The following is a 21904-nucleotide window of genomic DNA, read 5'->3' on the forward strand; positions in this document are numbered from 1 at the left end:
GGAAGACCCTCTTACTCACCTCCTGCCATAAACAGCAAAATTACAACTAGTAAGAGCAATTATTGATGAGAAGGACCTGAAACCTAGCAGAAAAAAATTCTTCAGAACTCAAGATACAAAGATGGAAACACAAGGAGACAAGGAGGTGGGTCAAGACCCACAGTCCTGGGTAGATGACCCACAAATGGGAGGCTATCACAGTTGCAGAGGTTCTCCCCAAAGGGGTGAGGAATCCGAGCCCATAGCAGGCTCTGCAGACCGGGGGGTCCAACACTGGGACAGGGAGCCCCCAAAAACATCTAGCACTGAAGGCCAGCAGGACTTGAATACGGGAGAGCTGAAGGTCTACAAGAGACAGATTGTGCATTTCAAATTTCACAGACTCTTAGTCCCAAGGCAGAAGCACTAATTTTTAAGACGCCTGGGTCAGAACCACTTGCTGATGTTAGCCTCCCAGAGAGGCAGGAGACTACTGGGAATCCCCTTGGGAACAAGAGCACCAGAGGGAGCCATCTGGGGAGCTGCTGACACTGGGATGTCAAGCGCTGTTTTGGAGTCCTCACTCTAGACTGTCAGCACCAGAAACTTAACTGCCCATCAACAGGCCAGCGCCAGTCCCGGAAGCCAGTCCCACAGGCAGCTGCCCCAGGGCCCAGCTCTGCCCACCCAGGGAGCAGCAGCCCCCACAGGAGGCAGGGCCTGTTATAAATGAACCTTATGGTAACTACAAACCAAAACCCTATTAATAGGCAACACACAAAGAAAGGAATCCAAACATAACACTAAAGATAGCCATCACATGGCAAGGGAAGAGAGCAAAAGAAGATAAAAGGAACAAAAAGAACTACGGAAACAACCCAGAACAATTAACAAAATGACAGTACGTATATATCCATCAATGGCAACTTTAAATGTAAATAGACTAAGTTCTCCAATCAGAATAGAGTGGACTCCGCCATAAAAAACAAAACTTGCCATTGTGACAACATGGGTAAGTCTAGAGGATATTATGTTAAATACATCAGAGAAAGACAAATACCAAGGATCTCCATCTGTGAAACCTAAACAGCAAAATGAAACAAAAACAGACTCAAATACAGAGAACGGTTGCCAGGAGGGTAAGGGGTGGGTGAAGATAGGTGAAGAGGATTATGAGGAACGAACCTCCAGCTACGCAATACATAAGCCCTGGGAATGTAATAATACGGTAATAACTATATGGGGATAGATGGATACCAGACTTATCCTGGTGGTCATTTCATAATGTATGCTAATGTCAAACCATGATTTACTGTACCTGGAACTAATAGAATATTGTATGTCAACTACATTTCAATAGAAAAAGAATCATATGTTAATTCATTCTTCAAGTCTAAAATTAGATAAATGGGACATAAAAATTTGTCAGTCTTTGGTAAATGAGATTATGGGATCACTATTTTATGTATATCTATGTTCAAACTTTTTTTACGCTAAGCCTGTATTTCTTTCATTAAAAATTACAATTATGTCTTTTGAAGAAAAAATCAAGGTTTTAATGGAAATGTAAAAATAACTTTTTTATAACATGCTATGTTCATAAATGATTCGGTGAAGGTACAAGAAAACTTCCTGATCCTCATAAACTGACAGTGATGGGAGGGATGAACCAATAAAAAGTCAGTAAGAGAAGAGTTACGTCAACTTTGCTTCCCAGCTCCCACCACCTGAGGTTCCATATTTCTTTGGAACATTTTCTTAGTTACAAAGCTGCTTTCAGATTCCTTTCTGGGCAACTGAAAAAACAGTAAGTGGAGGTCACAAAATTAAAGGTCAGTAACTGGAGATACTGGAGAAGGAAACTGCAACCCACTCCAGTATTACTGCCTGGGAAATCCCATGGACAGAGGAGCCTGGTGGGCTACAGTCCATGGGGTCACAAGAGTCGGACGGAGTAACTCAACAGCAACAGCAGCAGCAGCTAGAGGTAAGGTATTCCTCATGAAAAGTCTCGACCCATGATTTGACAATTGAGATTTACACAGAGGGCCAATAGGCAGCATTAAAACTGAGTGTTTTCCTTAACAATGCTACTGAATACTGGGTTAGCCTCTTTCCCACCTCAATGAAGACAAGAGGGTGATTCCCTAGGGGAGCCTCCACTTCTCTGCAGAGGAAATATATTTCTCAGGGAAGGGAGGGAAGAAAGTCCACTGCTTATCCTTAGTATATGGAAATATATTTAGTATATGGAAAATGAATCCCTTGTTCCAACAAGCACAAGAGCATAGCGACCAACATAAAGCAACAACATACAAGAACACTTCTTCAGAACAGACAGTGGATTAAAATAATTACCTACCAGAGTTTTCAAAATAGTCTTAACGGGCAGAAAGTGTCTAGATGTATCAATTAAGATTCCTCTGTGAGGAAACCTGGGAGAATCCACAATGTTGGATTCATTGGCAGTGAACTAAAAGACAAAAGAAAACTTTTATTTATTTTCAGAATTTTCTCCAGTTCAATGATGATTACATGTGTCTATGCAAGTATGGGATAAGAGATTAATTTAAAACCAAACAAAGTGTAAAAATCACATTTACCATCTAAGAAACACACTTGAGGAGAAGAAACATTCAAGAAGCAATAAATAGCTAAAAAGTTTATATTTTTCCTATAGAATGTTTTATTAAGTCTACCCAATAATGTTAGTAACATACAATAATCATACTTACAGTTCCGTAAGAATCTTGATAAATCAACTGGCTAAAGGTCTCTAAACCTGAGGAAAATAAAATTTATAATTTATTGTGTTAATTTATAAAGGAGACAATAAAAGATATATTATCCAAACACAGAAACATAACCAGAAAAGGCAAATAAAATTAAGTATGCTATACTCGGTAACATTCTCTAAAATCAAAGCTCAATTAAAAAAAAATCCCCATTGCTATTAGAAAAAAAATGCTTTACTTTATTGTACCCATACCCATGTTTGTGTTTGAATGATAAACACAAAAAATAGTGATTTAAGAAAATAAAATTATAGGTCCTTAATAAATTTATATTGGAGAAGGAAATGGCATTATAAGAAAGAGTTTTTATAATAAATTATTATAGGCACTGTAGAACGTACTGAGAGAGTCAATTCCAAGGCAGGGTGATAAGAAGTCCAGGGGCACCCCGAGGAGAGAGGGCTCTGGGGTTCTTAAGGAGGAGGAAAGGACAAACTTTTTTTTTCTCTACATTCCTTAGTCTTAGTCACATAAAAAGTTTTTTTCTTTAAGCCTGGAACTAATGATTACACAAGAGATAACTCAAGTTTAAACTCCTTCCTGAAAACTTTCTGAATAATCCTGGTCTGGTAGGATCTTTCTATTGTTAAGTTCTAATCCAGTTATCCTAAAATGTAAATTGTGGGAGTGGGTCTGGTAAAATTTTTACAACCTAGAGACATTCTTTTGATTTATTGTAATAACTAATTTAAAAAGTATAATATAAAAAGTATACTTTTTAAGGTATATACTTTAAAAAGTATAATATAATATAATATAATAACTAATTTTAAAACTCCCTTGCTAACTGCCCGGAGCGGGACACTCTCCATGCCCCTTCTGATGTCTGTGTCAGAAGCTTTCTCTGTCCCATTTTCACTTTAATAAAACTCCACTACACAAAAGCTCTTGAGTGATCAAGCATGGTCCCTGGTCCCAAAGTTAAATCTTTGGAGATCAGGAATCCAACACCCTTCGCCATAAGCTATCAGTACCTAAACTTAACAGAGGGCTAAGAGGCTCAGAAAACACCATGAAACCATAAAGGCCCAACTTAAACAGTGTTTTATTTATACCTGCAGAGACTTTTTTATTCATGTGCACTGTTCCCCATCAGTTCAGTTCAGTCGCTCAGTCGTGTCCGGCTCTTTGCGACCCCATGAACCGCAGCACACCAGGCCTCCCTGTCCATCACCAACTCCCAGAGTCCACACAAACCCATGTCCATTGAATCAGTGATGCCACCCAACTATCTCATCCTCTGTCGTCTCCTTCTCCTCCTGCCCTCAATCTTTCCCAGCATCAGGGTCTTTTCCAATGAGTCAACTCTTTGCATCAGGTGGCCAAAGTATTAGAGTTTCAGCTTTAGCATCAGTCCTTCCAGGGAACACCCAGGACTGATATCCTTTAGGATGGACTGGTTGGATCTCCTTGCAGTCCAAGGGACTCTCAAGAGTCTTCTCCAACACCACAGTTCAAAAGCATCAGTTCTTCAGCACTCAGCTTTCTTTATAGTCCAACTCTCACATTCATACATGACCACTGGAAAAACCATAGCCTTGACTAGACGGACCTTTGCCAGCAAAGTAATGTTTCTGCTTTTTAATAACTTGTCTAGGTTGGTCATAACTTTCCCTCCAAGGAGTAAGCGTCTTTTAATTTCATGGCTGCATTCACCATCTGCAGTGATTCTGGAGCCCAGAAAAATAGTGTCAGCCTATATTATAGGCCAATTCCTCTATCTAGCCTTGACTTTACCAAAATTCATTATTCTACCTGACAACTGTATTGCCAAGGAAAATTTTAACCTAAGAATACAGTATACCTCACTTTATTGTAATTCAGTCTCTTGTATTTCACAGATACTGTGTTTTCTACAAATCAAAAGTTTGTGGCAAGCCTGTTATTGTTAGATGACGATCAGTATTTTTCACCAATAAAGCATTTTTTAAATGGAGGAGGAAACACAACCAACTCCAGTATTCTTGCCTGGGAAATCCCATGGACAGAGGGGGCTGGTGGGCTACAGTCCATGGGGTCACAAAGAGTCAGACACGACTTACTGACTAAACAATGACAACAATTTTTAAATTAAGGTATGTACCTATTTTTAAGACATAATGCTATTGCGCTGTACTATTGAAAAACCACAGGATAGTGTAAGCATAACTTTTATATGCACTGGGAAACCAAAATATTTCTGTGATTCCCTTTACTGAGATAGTCACTTTACTGCAGTGGTCTAGACCCAAACCCACGCTATCTCCAGGGCTTCCCTGTAGTACAAACTCAAATAGCAGAGAAGATGTGACAACATACTACAAAAACACGGAAGATCGTTAAGAGACTACTATGACCGATTATATGCCAACAAATTTGACAACTTAGAAGAAATGAATAAACTCCCAGAGAGAAAACTACCAAGACTGAATTACGAAGAAAACTGAATCTGAGACTGATTACTAGTAAGGAGAAGGTAACAATAATAAAACATCTCCAACAAAGGCCAGGACTGGAAGGCTTCACTAGTGAACTCTACTAAACAATAAAAAAGAATTAATTATTAGGATGACACCAAAAGCAAAAGAAATAAAAGCAAAAATAAATGGGATGACACCAAAGTAAAAAGCTTCTGCACATCAAAGGAAATCATCAACAAAATGAAAAGACAATCCACCAGAGGGGAGAAGATACTTGCAAATTATCTATCTATTAAGGGGTTAATATATAAAGAACTCAAACAACTCAATAGCAAAAAACAAAGAGTCCAATTAAAAAATGGGTAGAAGATTCTGAACAAGTATTTTTTTCAAGGAAGACACATAAATAGCCAACAGGGAAATGAGAAGGTGCTCAGCATCACTAACCATCAGGGAAAGGCAAACCAAACCCACAGGGACCTGTCCCCTCACACCTGTTAGAATGGCCATGGTCAACAGCACGAGAAATAAAAAGTGCTGGCGAGGACATGCAGTAAAAGGATCCCTTATGTACTGTTCATGGGAATATAAACTGGTGAAGCCTCTATATAGCTACCACATGATCCAGCAATTCCGCCTCTGGGTATTTATCCAAAGAAAACAAAAACACTAAGTCCCTCCACCCCAAATATATGTACCTCTGTGTTCACTGCAGCATTAACTACAATAGCCAAGATACGGAAACAACCTATCCGTCAAGGGATGAATGGATAAAGATGCAGTGTGCATATGTATACAATGGAATACTGTTCAGCCACAGAAAGCAGGAAATCTTGCTGTTTGCGACAACATGGATGGAACTTAAGGCCGTTCTGCTAAATGAAATAAGACAGAGAAAGACAAACACTACATGATCTCAATTAGATGTGGAATCTGAAAAATCAAAAACCAAGCTCATAAATATAAAAAATAGATTGGTAGTTACTAGAGGCAGGGGTAGGGGGTAGGCAAAATGGGTGAAGGGGATCAAAAGTACAATCTTTCGTATAGTCATAAGTCCTAGAGACGCGAGGCACAGCATAGTGACTGTAATTAATAAATATTGTGCTACCTATTTGCAAGTTGCTAAAAAGAGTAAATCTCAGAAGTTCTCATCATAAGAAAAGCAATTCTTTTCTAACTGTGTGTGGTGACGGACGGAAAGTAAACTTACTGTGGTGATCATCTGCATTATGTACAAATATCAAATCATTATGCTGTAAAACTGAAACTAATATAATGTTATGTCAATTTTACCTCAAGAAAATTAGGGAAGAATGAAAAGTTCAAAGTTGCTTTGGCTAGTCTTCCTCCTAGCCCCAAATACAGAATAACTTTGGAATTTTCTGTTAAGTGGCAGCACCCTCAATATATATCATTTATGGCACATTTGTTACTTTCATAGTCTGAGTAAGTGGAAAATAAGGACTTCCTGGACTGGATTCACAAAAGGTTCTCAAAAGTTGTTATGTGGATCAGGACAGAGATCAATAAAGCTGATTTCCCTAACAGGCCCCAGGCTAGACAGGCAGACCAAAGTGGTAACAGTTTAACATCACATCCCATTATATGCAAATAATCTAGATGATAATATCTGTAGTTACATTTGCAGTAAGTAAATGTCCCAATGCCTGAACTCTGAAGTTCAGACTGAAAGTCACAGGAAAATTCTTCTCTGCTCACTGCCTCCAATCCCTCTAGAGTATATTTTTATCTTTTCACAGCATTCCTGCAAACGTTGTTACATTTCTAAATTCACCGGAATTTAAAATGGGGGAAGGGTTCTCTTCTTTTCTAGGTCATCATAGTGTGTGGTTGCCTCTGTTCCTGAACTTTTCTTGAGACTCCCAGGATCAAATCATTCCTGGCCAAGAAACAGAAGAAGAATCGTCTAATTCCCCAGTGGATTCAGATGAAAATGGATAATGAGATCAAGTACAACTCCACTCCTGAAAGGAGACACTGGAGAAGAACCAGCTGAGTCGATAAGGACTCTCACATGCCATGGCACGTGCGTTTATGCTGTGCTGAGGTCATGAGCATCTTAGCATAGCAAGCAGAGAACATCACCACACACGGAGAGTTGGACATGTTTTATTGGGACCATGACTTTCCTCTTCATTTTTCTGCTTCTGCACTAATAGACTGGTACAAAAAAAAATATGAGTATACTGTTGTTTGAATAAATAAATCAAATGCAGAAAGGGCATGCTTGCTACTGAAGGTGACAAGAGGGGACGCATGATAAAACAAAATCTAATTGGAGCAGATCAGGGCCATTTTAACTATTTATTTTAACAATAAATATTACAGTTCAAGAACATCAAGGAATTGAAGCATTATGAATGCAATAACCTTCAAACATTTTTAAAAGGTCAAATGATCTTTCATTAAGTGGTATATATAAATGATCTTTAAGTGGTATATACAGTACTGAATGGAAATTGTTTTGGAAATATCCAACAAATCTATAAAGGGCCCAAGGAAGCAAAGTTTTCTACTAATATGCTTGATTTCCCAAAGTGGCAACTGGAACTATTTCCTTACTAGAAAATAACAATGAAACTACGTAGAACTTACCTCGTAACACTCCCCAAACCCTGTTGGCAGTGAGCGTGGCCACTGGTCCTTTCACCAGTAAAGTGTCTGTATTGGAAAAAAGAAAGAAATGTCTCTTGTTGGTGACAGATGGCAACATTTTACATTATATACAAATATCAAATCATTATGTTGTAAACCTGAAACTAATACAATGTTATGTCAATTATACCTCGAAAACCCAGGAAAGAATAAAAAGTTCTCTGCGTCATCATCACCCTGCCCGGCCACCACCACTCAGGGTGTCGCGTGACAGCTGGTGACACCCAGGGAAAACAGGTCTATCCACAGCTGGTCATCAGGTGACAGTCTTCCGACGAGGTAGCCTTTCCATCAGAACAGAGTCCTGAGTTAGGCTTATGTGTAAAAATGGACAGAAATACTGACTCACCACGTTGTGTAAGGGGAATGAACACAGTGTCATAAGGTAATTATACTCCAAAACAAGCAAGCTCACAGAAGGAGAGAGAAGACTCTTGGTTACCAGAGGCGGGTGGTAACTGGGCAAAGGCAGGCAAAAGGTGCTCACTTCTGGTTATAAGATAAGTAAGTGCCAGGGACGTGACGTACAACGTGATGGACAGTCAGCACGGCTGTGTGCTAGACACGAAAGCTGTCCAGAGAGTAAATCATAAGAGTTCTCATCAAGACAAAAACGTTTTTGTTTCTTTAATTTTGTATCTACATGAGATGACGTTCACTAATGTCCTGTGACGATCATTTCACAACGTATGTAGATCAGATCATTGTACTGCACACCTAGACTTACACAGTGCTGGGTGTCAGTTATGCCTCAGTAAAACTGGAAGGAAAAAAATGTTTGCTTTTATTCCTTCAATGATACACAGTACATTTCCCAAAACATATCATTGCTATTTCTGGATCACTTTTCTCCTGAGCTCCAAACCTGTATCTCCAACTGCCTTCTGTGTATCCTCACTTAGAAGTTCCGTGAAAAGTGAAAGTTGCTCAGTCCTGTCGGAATCTTTGCGACTCCATGGAATTCTCAGTCCATGGAATTCTCCAGGCCAGAATACTGGAGTGGGCAGCCTTTCCTGTCTGCAGGGGATCTTCCCAACCAAGGGATCGAACCCAGATCTCCCACATTTCTTGGGGATTCTTTACCACCTAAGCCACATGGGAATCCCAAGAATACTGGAGTGGGTAGCCTACCCCACTTCTCCAGGGGATCTTTCCGACCCAGGAATCGAACCAGGGTCTCCTGTACTGCAGGCGAATTCTTTACCATATGAGGTATCAGGGAAGCCCCAGAAATCCCATAGGTTCTTCCTTAAACTCCACAAGCCCCAGAATGAACTTTTTCCTCTTCGCACTTGCTGGGCTCTGGACTCATCCTCTCCTCACTCCAGCCAGCCAAGTAGCTCACATCAGGAACCTGGTAACACCGCCATGATTCCTCATTCTCCCTTACTGGAGAGTTCTCTCCTGATACCCCTCTACAGAGCAGGGTCTTACTTAAGCTAAGAATTTAAGTCAAAAGGGCAAACTCCTCAGTGCCCATAATTCCTTGATGAAGCCTCTGGTATCAGTCTTGTACTCTGTAAGACCAGAGATTTCTCTACTCCGGCCCTTCTCTCCCTGTGCCCCCTACTTGCCTTGTACCTAATACCCCTGACATTCTCCTGAATCTTCCTTAACACTCACTTGCTGGGATCTTGCTTGTCGTCCAGAATCTGCCTTCTAATGCAGGGGACAGGAGTTCAGTCTTTGGTTGGGGAGCTAAGGTCCCACATGGTGCAACTGAGCGCACACACTGCAACATTGCCCCAACAGTCAATTCAGTGTTGAGAGAGCTTTCTCCTGGAGTCGTCCACAGACAAAGTAAAGCACCAGAAGGCACAGAGAGGTGGAAAGCTAAAGGGATGAGACCGGGAAGACTCTGCAGCAGCAGACACTCGAGGGCTGCAGGGTCCTGATCTGACATGGTGTCTCTGCTCCATCATCTCCCTGCACCACCGTCACCCAGGCTGTTGCCTAACCGTTGGCTACACACAGGGAAACAGCTCTACCAACAGCCAACAATCAGGTGACAACCTTCTGACAAGGAAGCCTTTCCATCAGACGAACAGTTGAGAGTTAGCTAAAGGCCAGGCTAAGAACGGTATTGCTGTTATGACCCCAGTCGAATCACGATTCCTCCCCGCTATTAAATCCTTAGTTTAAGCTCCCTAAATGAAACTCACTATTTCACTGATCATGGTTTAAAAGCCTGTTTTTGCCACATTCCACTTCTGAGATCTCCTGGAATCAGTCAGCACAAAGACTTATCTAAAACCATTAACAGGTGGCATATACCTGATGCCAATTATTTTCCAACAGCTGAGGACTGGCTGATATTTAAAAGGATTCTGATTCAACCCAATGCAAAAGCACACATATAAAGCCATAAGGAGGAGATTGTGTTTCCTGAATATATGGACAAATAAGCTATAGAATTCTTATTTCAAAGCCAAATTCTTAGTCTTAACACTGATAAGCTCCCTGAGGTGGAACGAAGGCATCTTTCTTTCAGTTATCCCTTTCCATACTTTTTGCACCACACTGTTGTTTTGAAGGGTATACATGCAAATAACAGCAATGGGTTCCTCTTTTTAATAAAATGTTATAGGTAAGACTAAATCTCCTGTGAGATGCCCACTGAACTCCCCCTTCTTGCCTTAGAGGAAACAGCAGGGCTTTTCCTGGGCACTGCTATATGCACGCGACAAGAAGCAGAACGCTGCTTTACGTGCACCTTCCTGTACATATGCTGGTATATAAACGGGATCCTCCTGCACACATTATGATGTGTCTTCCCTTGTCCAGCTCAGCAGTTTATCTGGGCAAGTCCTCCGTGTCGTTCTGTCTCCGCTTCTTCTTTAAGTACTGTGTCTATTGGCGTGTGCTGCACTGGGTCGTCACTGCCGTGCGCGGGCTTTCTCTGGCTGCGGCGGGCGGGGACTCCTCTCGAGGGGCAGTGCGCGGGGGTCTCGCTGTGGTTGTCTCTCTTGTGCAGAGCACAGGCTCTCAGGCTCGCAGGCTTCAGTCGCGTGGCACATGGGCGCAGTAGTTGTGGCCGTGGGGTTTAGCTGCTCCTCAGCATATGGGATCTTCCCAGATCAGGGGGCGAAACGCGCGTCCTCTCTATGGCACGCAGATTCTTAAACACTGGACCACTAGAGAAGCCCTGTAACTCCACTTGTTCATTCTCAATTGTTGAAGAGTATTCTCTAGTGTCAACTGACAAGATGTATGCAGCCATTCTTCTAGTGAAGAACACTTCGTTTTGCTTATAAACATTCACTGTGGCAGACAAACCACAGAGAGCATTCTTGATGTATGCAATTACTTCTCTATGGTAGAAATTAGTCTACATCTGGTTCTGAGCAAATGCCTGTTCTTATTTTACTTGATGCTGCTGTTAACACTCGTCAGTTTCTCCAAGATTTCCTCGTACCCTTGGACAGTGGTTGATATCTTGTTATTTCCATTTGTGTGTTACTTCTATCATCATCATCTTCAACATCTAGTTTAAAACTAGTTTATCCTTTAACCAGAATATTTCATGGTTAGCTTATCTCCAAAAGTCTCCCTTTCAGAAAAATGGGGTTTGCAAAGCTGAATGCAAGACAGACTGTAACTCCCCAGCCTCGACACATTTCATTGTTTGGATTTTACAATATGTCATTATACTGCCAGTCAGCAAAGATTCCTTGGTAATTTGCTGATCATTCCTCATTTCAGATTGCAAAATCTAATTCATAAAGTGTCTTAATGCTGTCAACTACATGACTAATGTGGCAAACCGTCCTGTTTCTCTTCTAAGAACAGCCACAGAATGGAAGAGAAATGAAGTTATTTTGCAAAAAGATGTATCAATGCATCAAGAAATCTCATCTCTAATCTAACCAAAAGGAGGAAGAGATGCACTTTAACTGTCTGTGAGGCAGTCTGAGAACAAGGGGTTAATCTTTTCTCTAAGATGTGCATTTTCCTTTCTATTTTTACACCTGACTCACCAGCCTGCTCTTTCTGCACTAATCTTAAATCACCCATTGCTCTTCTTTGATTCTTTGATATAATTCCACATAATTTCCAGTTGGTACATGCTATGATAAAGGTCTGCCCATCTGCTTATTCTTTCTAGAACAAGTTAGGAAAAGCCCTGGATAATAATATTTAACACAGACAAAAAATTATGTAGCTAAATGTTGATTATATTTTCAATCAACATAAATGAAGATGGAATAGAAATATAATACAACATAAATATAAATGAAAGTGAAAAACTTCATCCCTCTCAGTTCTGCATTATCTATGTGTCAACTTAGTTATAAACAGAAATCATGCCAGGACTTCTCTAGAGGTCCAGTGGTTAGGATTCTGTGCCTCTACTGCAAGGGGCACAGGTTCAGTTCTTGGTCAGGGAACTAAGATCCCACATACGGTGCCCAAAAAAAAAAAAAGAGAGAGACAGAGAGAGAAAGATCATGCCTATAAGCACAAGCTTGATTAAAAAAAAAAACTATCTAGATGTCCAAAATTAAGGGATAAGCCAAGTAAGATTTGGCACATCCATACAATTGGTTGAACATTATTCAGCCACTAAAAATGCTGTCATTGAAAAACATTTAGGGAAATTCATGTTTGTAGGCAAAAAAGAGGCTTCCCAGGTCGTGCTAGTGGTAAAGAACCTGCATGTCAATGCAGGAGACATGAGAGATACGGGCTCAATCCCTGGGTCATGAAGATTCTCTGGAGAAAGGAATGGCAAACCACTCCTGTGTTCTTGCCTAGGAAATCCCATGGACAGAGGAGCCTGGCAGAGTACAGTCCACGGGGTCTCAAAGAGTCAGACACGACTGAAGGAACTTAGCATAGCACATGCAAAAGAGAAAAACAGAAAACCACATGTACAGAATTAGACCCCCTTTTCATGCCATTCTTTATCTTATGCTTTTATTTATATCTATGTAAAATATTCAAATACATTACTCTGCAAAAAAAATATGTTAAGTAACAGAGGTTAACTCTTGAGTGCTGGGATTATGAATAATTTAATTCCTCCTCTTCACTTACTGTACTTAAAGATTTCCTGCAATGATTATGTTTTAGTTTTGCCATCAGACTTTTAACAGTAATTATTTAGTTATTTATTATTGCCAATGTGCAGCATGTGGGACTTTAGTTCCCCATCCAAGGATCAAACCTGTGCTCCCTGCAGTGGACGTGCAGAGTCTTAACCACTGGACCACCAGTGACGTTCCCTCATGGTTATTTTTAAATAATAATTATAAAGTCACTGGTTACGGGCTCACAATAGTTCAGGGAGTAGAGTCAGCTTCTGGCCCTCGAGTCTGTAACAAGCAGCTTTGTGTACAGTCCACTCCCATGACACAGGTACTCACAAGACTCATCTGAAGCGATGCTGGGGAAATTGTCACATTCTGGGTCCATGATGACAGAGACTTCAAGTTTCTGTAACTCCATTTCACTTGGAATTTTATTATAGCCATGATGCCACTTGTAGAAACCAAAAATATAGTCATAATATCTGTGTGAGAGAGAAATTCAAACAAATTATTAAGCTATTGCTCCTTCGCCAAGTCGGGTCTGACTGTGACTCCTTGAAGTACCGCACACCAGGCTTCCCTGTCTTTCAGTATCTCCCAGAGTTTGCTCAAACTCTTTTCCATTGAGTCAGTGATGCCATCCAGCTATCTTATCCTCTGTCCTCCCCTTCTCTTCCTGCCCTAATCTACCCCAGCATCAGGGTCTTTTCCAGAGTCAGCTCTCACATCAGGTGGCCCAAGAATTAGAACTTCAGCACCAGTCCTTCCAATTAATATTCAGGGTTGATTTCCTTTAGGATCAGCTGATTTGATCTCCCTGCAGTTCAAGGGACTCTCCAGAGTCTTCTCCAGCACCACAATTTGAAAGCACCAATTTTTCAGTGATCAGATCTCTTTATGGTCCAACTCTCACATCCATACAGGACTACTGGAAAAACTATAGTTTTGACTATATGGACCTTTGTCAACAAAGTGATGTCAGTGCTTTTTAATACACTGTCTAGGTTTATCATAGCTTTCCTTCCAAGAAGCAAGGGTCTTTTAATTTTCTGGCTGCAGTCACTGTCTGCAATGATTTTGGAGCCCAAGAAAATGAAAACGTTCACTGTTTCCATTGTTTCCCTCTTTGCCATGAAGTGATGTGACTGGATGCCATGATCTTAGCTTTTTGAATGTTGAGTTTTAAGCCAGCTTTGTCCCTGTCTTCTTTCACCCTCATCAAGAGACTCTACTGCTTTTCACTTTCTGCCCTACGAGAGTGGGAGCCGGTACAGTCGATAAGCATTGTAGCCATGTTTTCTTGAAGACAAAAGAAGGGGTGACAGAGGATGAAATGATTAGATAGCATCAGGCACTCAACGGGCATACATTTGCGCAAACTCCGGGAGATAATGAAGGACAGAGGAGCCTGATGTGCCGCAGTCCATAGGGTCACAAAGCATCTCACATGATTGGCGACTGAACACCACAAGCCAAGTTTTAAATACATACGTGGTAGGAGGTGATGTCATTGACTCCTCAAACCCCTGCTACCTGGTATGAGTCCAGCTAGAAGCTCCCACCTCAAGCTGCACATCAGCATCACCTGGGAGCATTTTGCAATCAGGTACCGATGTCCAGGGGCTTCCCTGGTGGCTCACCTGGCAAAGACTCTGCCTGCAATGTGGGACCTGGGTTCCATCCCTGGGTAGGGAAGACCCCCTGGAGAAGGGAAAGGCTACCCACTCCACTATTCTGGCCTGGAGAATTTCATGGATTGTATAGTCCATGGGGTCACAAAGAATCGGACACAACCTAGCGACTTTGACTTTCACTGATGTCCAGATCTTCAGAATCAGAGTCTCTACTAGTGTGATTTTAAAAGTTGCCTGGGCCACAACCCCAAGTGACTCTTATGAGGTCCCCATTATAAAAGTAATCAAACCAATAATCCTGGGTGTGCAAGCCCATTCTGACCAGTGATGGGGCAGAGATGGGAGAAGGGTGAGCACTCCTCTCCGAGGTGAGCACCAAGAAGAAAACTTTCTCTGTATGTGGTAACTACACAAGTGGCAGCCGCACCAAAGAAAGCAGGTCAGAGATGACGAGAATACAGATTTCCTAATGATACTGTTGAGCCACGGAGCCAACTAGCCCTGAAATCCTCCCTGCTTTTGGACTTCCCAATGTGTAAGACTCTTTACTGTCTGAGCCACTAACGACTAAATGGTTCAAGACTGAGAAAGGAGTAGACAGGGCTATCTGCTGTCACCCTGTTTGTTTAAACTGTATGCTGAGCATATCATGAGAAATGCTGGACTGGATGAGTTATCAGCTGGAATCAAGATAGGCGGGAGAACCTTAGACATAGGGATGACGCTACTCTAATGGTAGAAAGTGAAGAAAAACTAAAGAGCCTCCTGATAAGGGTGAAGGAGGGGAGAGAAAGAGCTGGCTTAAAACTAAACATTAAAAAAACTAAGATCATGGCATCTGGCACAATTAGGTGGGGGTTTAGATGCTAAGTCATGTCTGACTCTTGCGACCCCATGGACTGTGGCCTGCCAGGTTCCTCTGTCCACAGGACTCTCGAGGCAAGCATACTGAAGTAGGTTACCATTTCCTTCTCCAGAGGATATTCCCACACCAGGGATCGAATCCGGGTCTCCAGGTTTGCAGGCAGATTCTTTACTGAATTAGCTACTAGCCCCATTACTTCATGGAAAACAGAGGGGGAAAAGGTGGAAGTTCGTGACAGATTTCCTCTTCTTGGGCTCTAAAATCACTGTGGATGGTGACTGTAGCCATGAGATCAGAAGATATATGCTTCTTGGCAGGAAAGCTATGAAAACTAGACAGCATGCTGAAAAGCAGAGACATTACTCTGTGGACAAAGGTCCATATAGTCAAGGCTGTGGTCTTTCCAGTGGTCATGTATGGTTGTGAGAGCTGGACTGTAAAGAAGGCAGAACACCTAAGAATTGATGCCTTCAAACCGCAGTGCTGAAGAAGACTCCTGAGAGTCCCTTGGACAGCAAGGAGATCAAACCAGCCAATCCTAAGGGCGATCAACCCTGACTATTCACTGGAAGGACTGATGCTGAAGCTCCACTATTTTGGTCATCTGATGTGAACAGCTGACTCACTGGAAAAGTCCCTGATGCTGGGAAAGATTGAGGGTAGAAGAAGAGGGTATCATATGATGAGATGGCAGGATGGAATCGCCAATACAAGGAAATGAACTTGGGCAAACTTCAGAAGATGGTGAGGGACAGAGGTCTGGCGTGCTGCCTCCATGGGGTCGCAGAGAGTTGGACACGACTGGGCAACCGAACAACAACAACATGTGAGATAAGAGGCTTTCTTTTTTTGCTCAAGCCAGACTGAGTCGGGACTCCTGTTACCTTCCAACCAAAGTATCCCAGCTAATAACACCAAAGAATCTTCACTAGGGCCTGGAAAATTTACATTCTGCTGGTACCCAACTATCAGAGGAAGAGGGTAGGAAATAAACACTTGAAGGTACTAGAAGATAAAATTTCACATAGTCTTCAAAGCCTAAGATATACAGCAGATTCTGAGAAGCCAGAAGGCTGCATAAGCTACTTATATATAAGACTGTCTAGGGTTTTTTCCAGGGAAGTAAGGAGAGATGGGAAAGTTCTGATGAACTTGGAAGTATATGGAAGTTAACCAGTGACTTCCATATAACCAGTTAACTACAGTGAAACAAATAAAGGTGCTGAGGAAAATCATTAGCTTAGGAAAATCTTTTTATAATTTAAAAATACATTATTTATTTATTTGGCAGGGCTGAGCCTTAGTTCTGGCATGTGGGATTCTAGTTCCCTTACTTAGGACTGAACCTGGGCCCCTGCATTGGCAATGTCCAGGAAGTCTAAGCCCCTGAACCACCAGGGAAATCCCTATCGAAAAATCCTGACAGATTCAAAAGGAAATAAAGATCACAAAACTATAGAGCTAAAAATGCATCCTAGGGCTTCCCAGGTGGCGCGAGTGGTAAAGAACTCAGCTGCCAATGCATGAGACACAGAGACGGTGGTTCCATCCCTGGGTTGGGAAGATACCCTGGAGCAGGAAATGACAACCCACTCCAGTATTCTTGCCTAGAAAATTCTATGGGCAGAGGCGCCTGGAGGGCTACAGCCCATGGGGCCACGAGTCAGACACAACTGAATACATAGTAATCTTATGTATGCTGCTGCTGCTGCTGCTAAGTCGCTTCAGTCGTGTCCAACTCTGTGCAACCCCATAGATGACAGCCCACCAGGCTCCCCCGTCCCTGAGATTCTCCAGGCAAGAACACTGGAGTGGGTTGCCATTTCCTTCTCCAATGCATGAAAGTGAGAAGTGAAAGTGAAGTCGCTCAGTCGTGTCTGACTCTTTAGCGACTCCATGGACTGCAGCCCACCAGGCTCCTCCGTCCATGGGGTTTTCCAGGCAAGAGTGCTGGAGTGGGGTGCCATTGCCTTCTCCGAATCTTATGTATACATTACCACAATTTAAAAAAAAATTTTTAAGGGAAATTAAAGCTGTCAGCAGCTTTAAGATTTGAGTCAGATGCTGGCTATCCCAAATAAGGAAAAGCTTGGCCCTAGATATTAAAACTCTAACAGAAAACCCAAAAGGATCTGATAGTGGTATCCGAGGTGTGTATGAACAGTCAATAGCTCCATCGTCTCCAACTCTTTGCGACCCCATGGATTGTAGCCTGCCTGGCTCCTCTGTCCATGGAATTCTCCGGGCAAGGATACTTGAGTGGGTAGCCATTCCCTATGGTCTCCTGCATTGCAGGCAGATTCCTTACCATATGAGCCACCAGGGAAGCCCATTTTAGCTTGTCAGGATCTGAAACTAAAGTTCCAGTTAACCAAGGAGGGAAAAAGGGAAAAAGAAAAAGAAAAAACTGGCATGTGATCTTGTTCTAAAAGCTAAGGAAGCAGCCACGTACCAGACAGACAGAACTCTGCCTGCAAAATGCATACTGTTTCAAAGCAGGGGTTGATACAAGTGGGTTCTTCAGGAGACAGGAGCCATGAGGATCTGAACACACTGGGGCCTTGGTTTTACCTGTTCTCCATGGCCTACACATTCTAGAACACCCCATCATCTCTAAACCTTTTCAACGCCATCATGCCTTTTCTCTGAAGCAGTAAAGGCCCCTCCTCGCTTACTAGAACACTCTCCTGAACGCTTTCAAGTCTCAGCCATAAGGGCTCATGTTTTGTAACCTGCTTCCTAACACACAGGGTATAATTAATAGCTGCTTGCCACACAGGGCACAAATTAGTTAGGCAAAGTCCTCAGATAACTCCCTGCACTCCCTTAGGATGCCAAGCCTTGTTTTTAAAACCATCTCACAGCTTATTCAAGTTCGGCTTATCTAACCATGGTTGCCTTATATCATCCACGCTTTCTTGCCATACTCATACCATTCAGCTTATCACTGTGTCCTTGTTTTACTAGCAGTATGGCACAGAAGGAAAATCCAGTTTTACGAACTGAGTCCCAGGGCAAATGAGGTGTGTTTGTTTTTAAAAGATTCCCAAGTCAAGATCTTCCATCAAATGGCCTTCAGGTACTTTTTCCTTCTCAATATCCCAAGGCTGGTAATCAACCACCTTGATGCTACTTCTTCACCCAGACTCTAGCCATTCTGACCTGATGGCAGATTCAACACCAGACTCCCTAGAGTATGCATCCAAAATGAGGGTAACATGATCCCTCTTCTTATTTAGTGGTTCCCAACTGAAGGAGAAGAAACCATCTCTGCCATCGACTTCGTAAGTCTCTGCGGCCTAAGCCTAAGTCCGAGGCCTAGCTGGGGTCAGCAGGTGCTAATTGGACTAGTCCTGCATTACTTCCCAGCTGCGTGGTGTCCTGCAAGCACAATTAAGCTCTAATGACCTCAGGGAACAAGGACCAAAATCTGAGGGAGGGAAGGACCTGTACAGTGGGCACCAAACCACACTCCTTCAGGGCACCTTTAGGACAGTCCTGCCCTTTAGGACAGGTCGAAGACTGGGGCTTCTTGAGACATCTCCCCAAGGGCAGTCGCCTTGCACACGGTGTAGTTAGCAAAGCCAGCGCTGTGGCACACCACCACAAATCACCTCCTCCTGTTGCTCAGTCAGTAAGTCGTGTCCCACGCTTTGTGACCCCAGGGACTGTAGCCCGCCAGGCTCCTCTGTCCATGGGGATTTTCCAGGCAAGAATGCTGGAGTGGTTGCCATTTCCTCCTCCAGGGGATCTTCCCCACCCAGGTAGGGATGGAACCCATGTCTCTTGTGTCTCCTGCATTGGCAGGCAGATTCTTTCCAGCTGAGCCACCACAGAAGCCCCACCCCACACCCCCCAATCAACTTGACATCAATTTTATAAAGAAAGAAAAAGCTGGCACTGTGGGCTGCCTCCCTACTACACAATTCACCCTGTGGCCAATGAGGTAACAGACCTGAGGCTGGAAGGCTGAGAGGTGCTAAGGATCTAAGCAGGAAGCTGGGAGAGCAAGCACATACGTGTTTCTGGCAAACAAAAGGAGAAGCAGGTAGTGCAGCACAGTGCCATACCACAGCAGTGAGGAGAAACCATCCAGCACTTTGCATGGAACAGGGATTTTGGAAGGGAAGGGGAGTTTGGGGCAATGCTTCAGCCTAAGGACTTTCTGCCATCTGAACTGTTACCAGATTGGCGGAGGAGAGATTGCCTATAAACGACAAGCCACTTCGGGAAACCCCTAGTCCCCAAACTTTAAGAACCCATCTTTCTCTTAGAATTCCCTCCAGATAAACTGCCTTTAACCCTCCATCCACTCCATTCTCCGGGGCGAACATGGCCACAAACTCTGAGCATCCTACTCCTTCCGCTCAATATCCTGCACCCAAAACAGGGTTCCAGAGCACCCAGGAAGTCCCTTACGAGGCGGGGGTGAGGGCAGGGGACGGGAGGTCAGGGGAAGAGCTTGCGTTTCAGTCCCTGCTGGTTCAAGCGGGCTCTGCTCTCTTCTAGACCCGTGACTTTGGTCTGGTCACCGGCCGCTTCACCTGTCAAATAGGGGCAAGAGCGTCGGCGAGGCTGGATGCCTGTGCAAGTGCTAAGAGGCTCTCAGGCGCGCCTCCTCTCGGCCCCCGCGCCTGCGCTGCGTCCCAGGGTGGTCCGTCCCTCCCCGTCCCGGTGTCTCCGGGTCCCCTCCCTGGCCGCCCGTCGGGAGCGCTCACCGCCGAAACGCTTCCTGCAGGACTGCGCAGGAGGGGCCGGCCTTGGAAGTGGGGCTGTGTCCGAAGAAGAAGTTTCCGGGCGACAGGTAAAACAAGCTCGGGGTCGTCTTCAGAGAGACAGGGAGGGGCCAAAGATTCAGGTCTCCCGAAGCAGAAACGCGCGGGGTCCGCGCCGCCAGCGCCGCCAGCAGCGCCAGCAGCCCGTGTAGCCTCAGCCTCGCCAGCCCGCGCTGCTCCATGGCTGCTCAGCAGCTCTCCACTGGGGCCCGCCCCGTAAGCACCAGCCGCCGCCTTGGCTCCCGACTTCCCGTTCGGATCCGGGGGAGGGTGCGTGCAGCAAGAGAGCCCGAAAGTCACCTGACTGTGCTTCGCCCGGACTCCGCCTCCAGGCGGGTGGGCCGTCCTCGGGATCACCGCCCCGCCTCGGCTCCGCCTCCACAGGGCTGGGGCGGCCAGCCGGACCACCGCCCGGACGCAGCAGCCGACTGCGCCCAGCCCAACACGGGTTTCCCCACACCCAGACTTCCTGTTGGCAGAACTGACGCCACGGATCGCCCAACTTCCTCCAGTCCCTAACACCAGATGCTATGCTATGCTATGCTAAGTCACTTCAGTCGTGTCCGACTCTGTGTCACCCCATAGACGGCAGCCACCAGGCTCCCCCGTCGCTGGGATTCTCCAGGCAAGAACACTGGAGTGGGTTGCCATTTCCTTCTCCAATGCATGAAAGTGAAAAGTGAAAGCGAAGTCGCTCAGTCGTGTCCAACTCTGAGTGACCCCATGGACTGCAGCCTACCAGGCTCCTCCATCCATGGGACTTTCCAGGCATGAGTACTGGAGTGGGGTGCCATTGCCTCTGCCTCCATAAGAAAATGGGCGATATTGAATCTTCCCACTTAGACATGATCTCTGACTTTGTAAAGTCGGCTTATGCTTACCGTCAAAGTCTCATAGCCTACTTGAGACGGGCTTTCTTATTTCTTTTTAGGCATGTTGCTAGATATTTCATTGCTTTGCTGCTGGTGTTAATAGAATCGCTCCCTCCCCTAGCTCCCCCTTTCTCCACAGAAATGATGCAAGAATGAGGTAGACGTTTAGGTCTTGGCCTGGAAATATCTTTCCATCTGCTGCTTATACCACTGACCTCACCCCCACCTCAAGCAGTGTGGAAACACAGCTGCCAAAGTCTTCCTTGTAAAAGGTAAACTGGGGGAATGCCACTTCCTTATACATGCCAGTGGCTTGTTTCCCATTGTCTTTAGCATAAAATACAAGTTCCTTACCATGACCTCCATGGTGTGCCGGAATTTGCATCACTCTACCTGACTTCCACCTTCCGTTACCTTGTCCCAGTGCCCTGCCCTTCTGTTACCTGAACCCACTGAGCTTTCTTTTCCCTCACAGCCTGACCTAAAGGTGTCAGGAAAGCAGAGAAGGGAATAAGAACAGACACAACTTACTCCCACCCTAGACTGAGCACATTTCCATCTATCAACTGCCAAAGAGGTTCTCCTTGACCAAACATGAGTCAGGCTCTCTTAAACCCTCTTCTTGACTAGCATAGCCCAGTTCTAGCAAGGATCCTGAGAAGTTAATGGATTAAGAATCCCCCACCACCACCCTTGATGTGGGATCACCCTGGGATCTTGCAGTAAGAATTCTATTAGGTTGGTTTGGCAAGAATCTCCCTTACTCTTGATGTCTTCTCTTCATAATTCTCCATCCACGGGCCACGGCTGCCCCCTGCTCATTGGCTATAAAACCCCAGCTGTCTTTCTTGTTTTCAGAGTTGAGCCTGACCTCTC

General features: G+C 44.0%; 1 protein-coding gene across 1 annotated transcript in view; it reads right to left on the minus strand.

The window, feature by feature from the left end:
* Positions 1–20452, minus strand: part of LOC129633107 (beta-hexosaminidase subunit beta-like) — a 31760-nt gene extending 11308 nt beyond the window's left edge. The window contains exons 1-5 of the mRNA XM_055554889.1: positions 20100–20452; positions 13219–13364; positions 7793–7858; positions 2715–2761; positions 2342–2452 (exon numbers count right to left, since the gene is read on the minus strand). Of these exons, the coding sequence (XP_055410864.1) occupies positions 2342–2452; positions 2715–2761; positions 7793–7858; positions 13219–13364; positions 20100–20338 (609 nt within the window). The 5' untranslated portion in view covers positions 20339–20452. The remainder of the gene's footprint in view (positions 1–2341; positions 2453–2714; positions 2762–7792; positions 7859–13218; positions 13365–20099) is intronic.
* Positions 20453–21904: the final 1452 nt, after the last annotated feature.

Source organism: Bubalus kerabau, chromosome 18 (assembly GCF_029407905.1).
Source record: "Bubalus kerabau isolate K-KA32 ecotype Philippines breed swamp buffalo chromosome 18, PCC_UOA_SB_1v2, whole genome shotgun sequence".
NCBI lineage: Eukaryota > Metazoa > Chordata > Mammalia > Artiodactyla > Bovidae > Bubalus > Bubalus kerabau.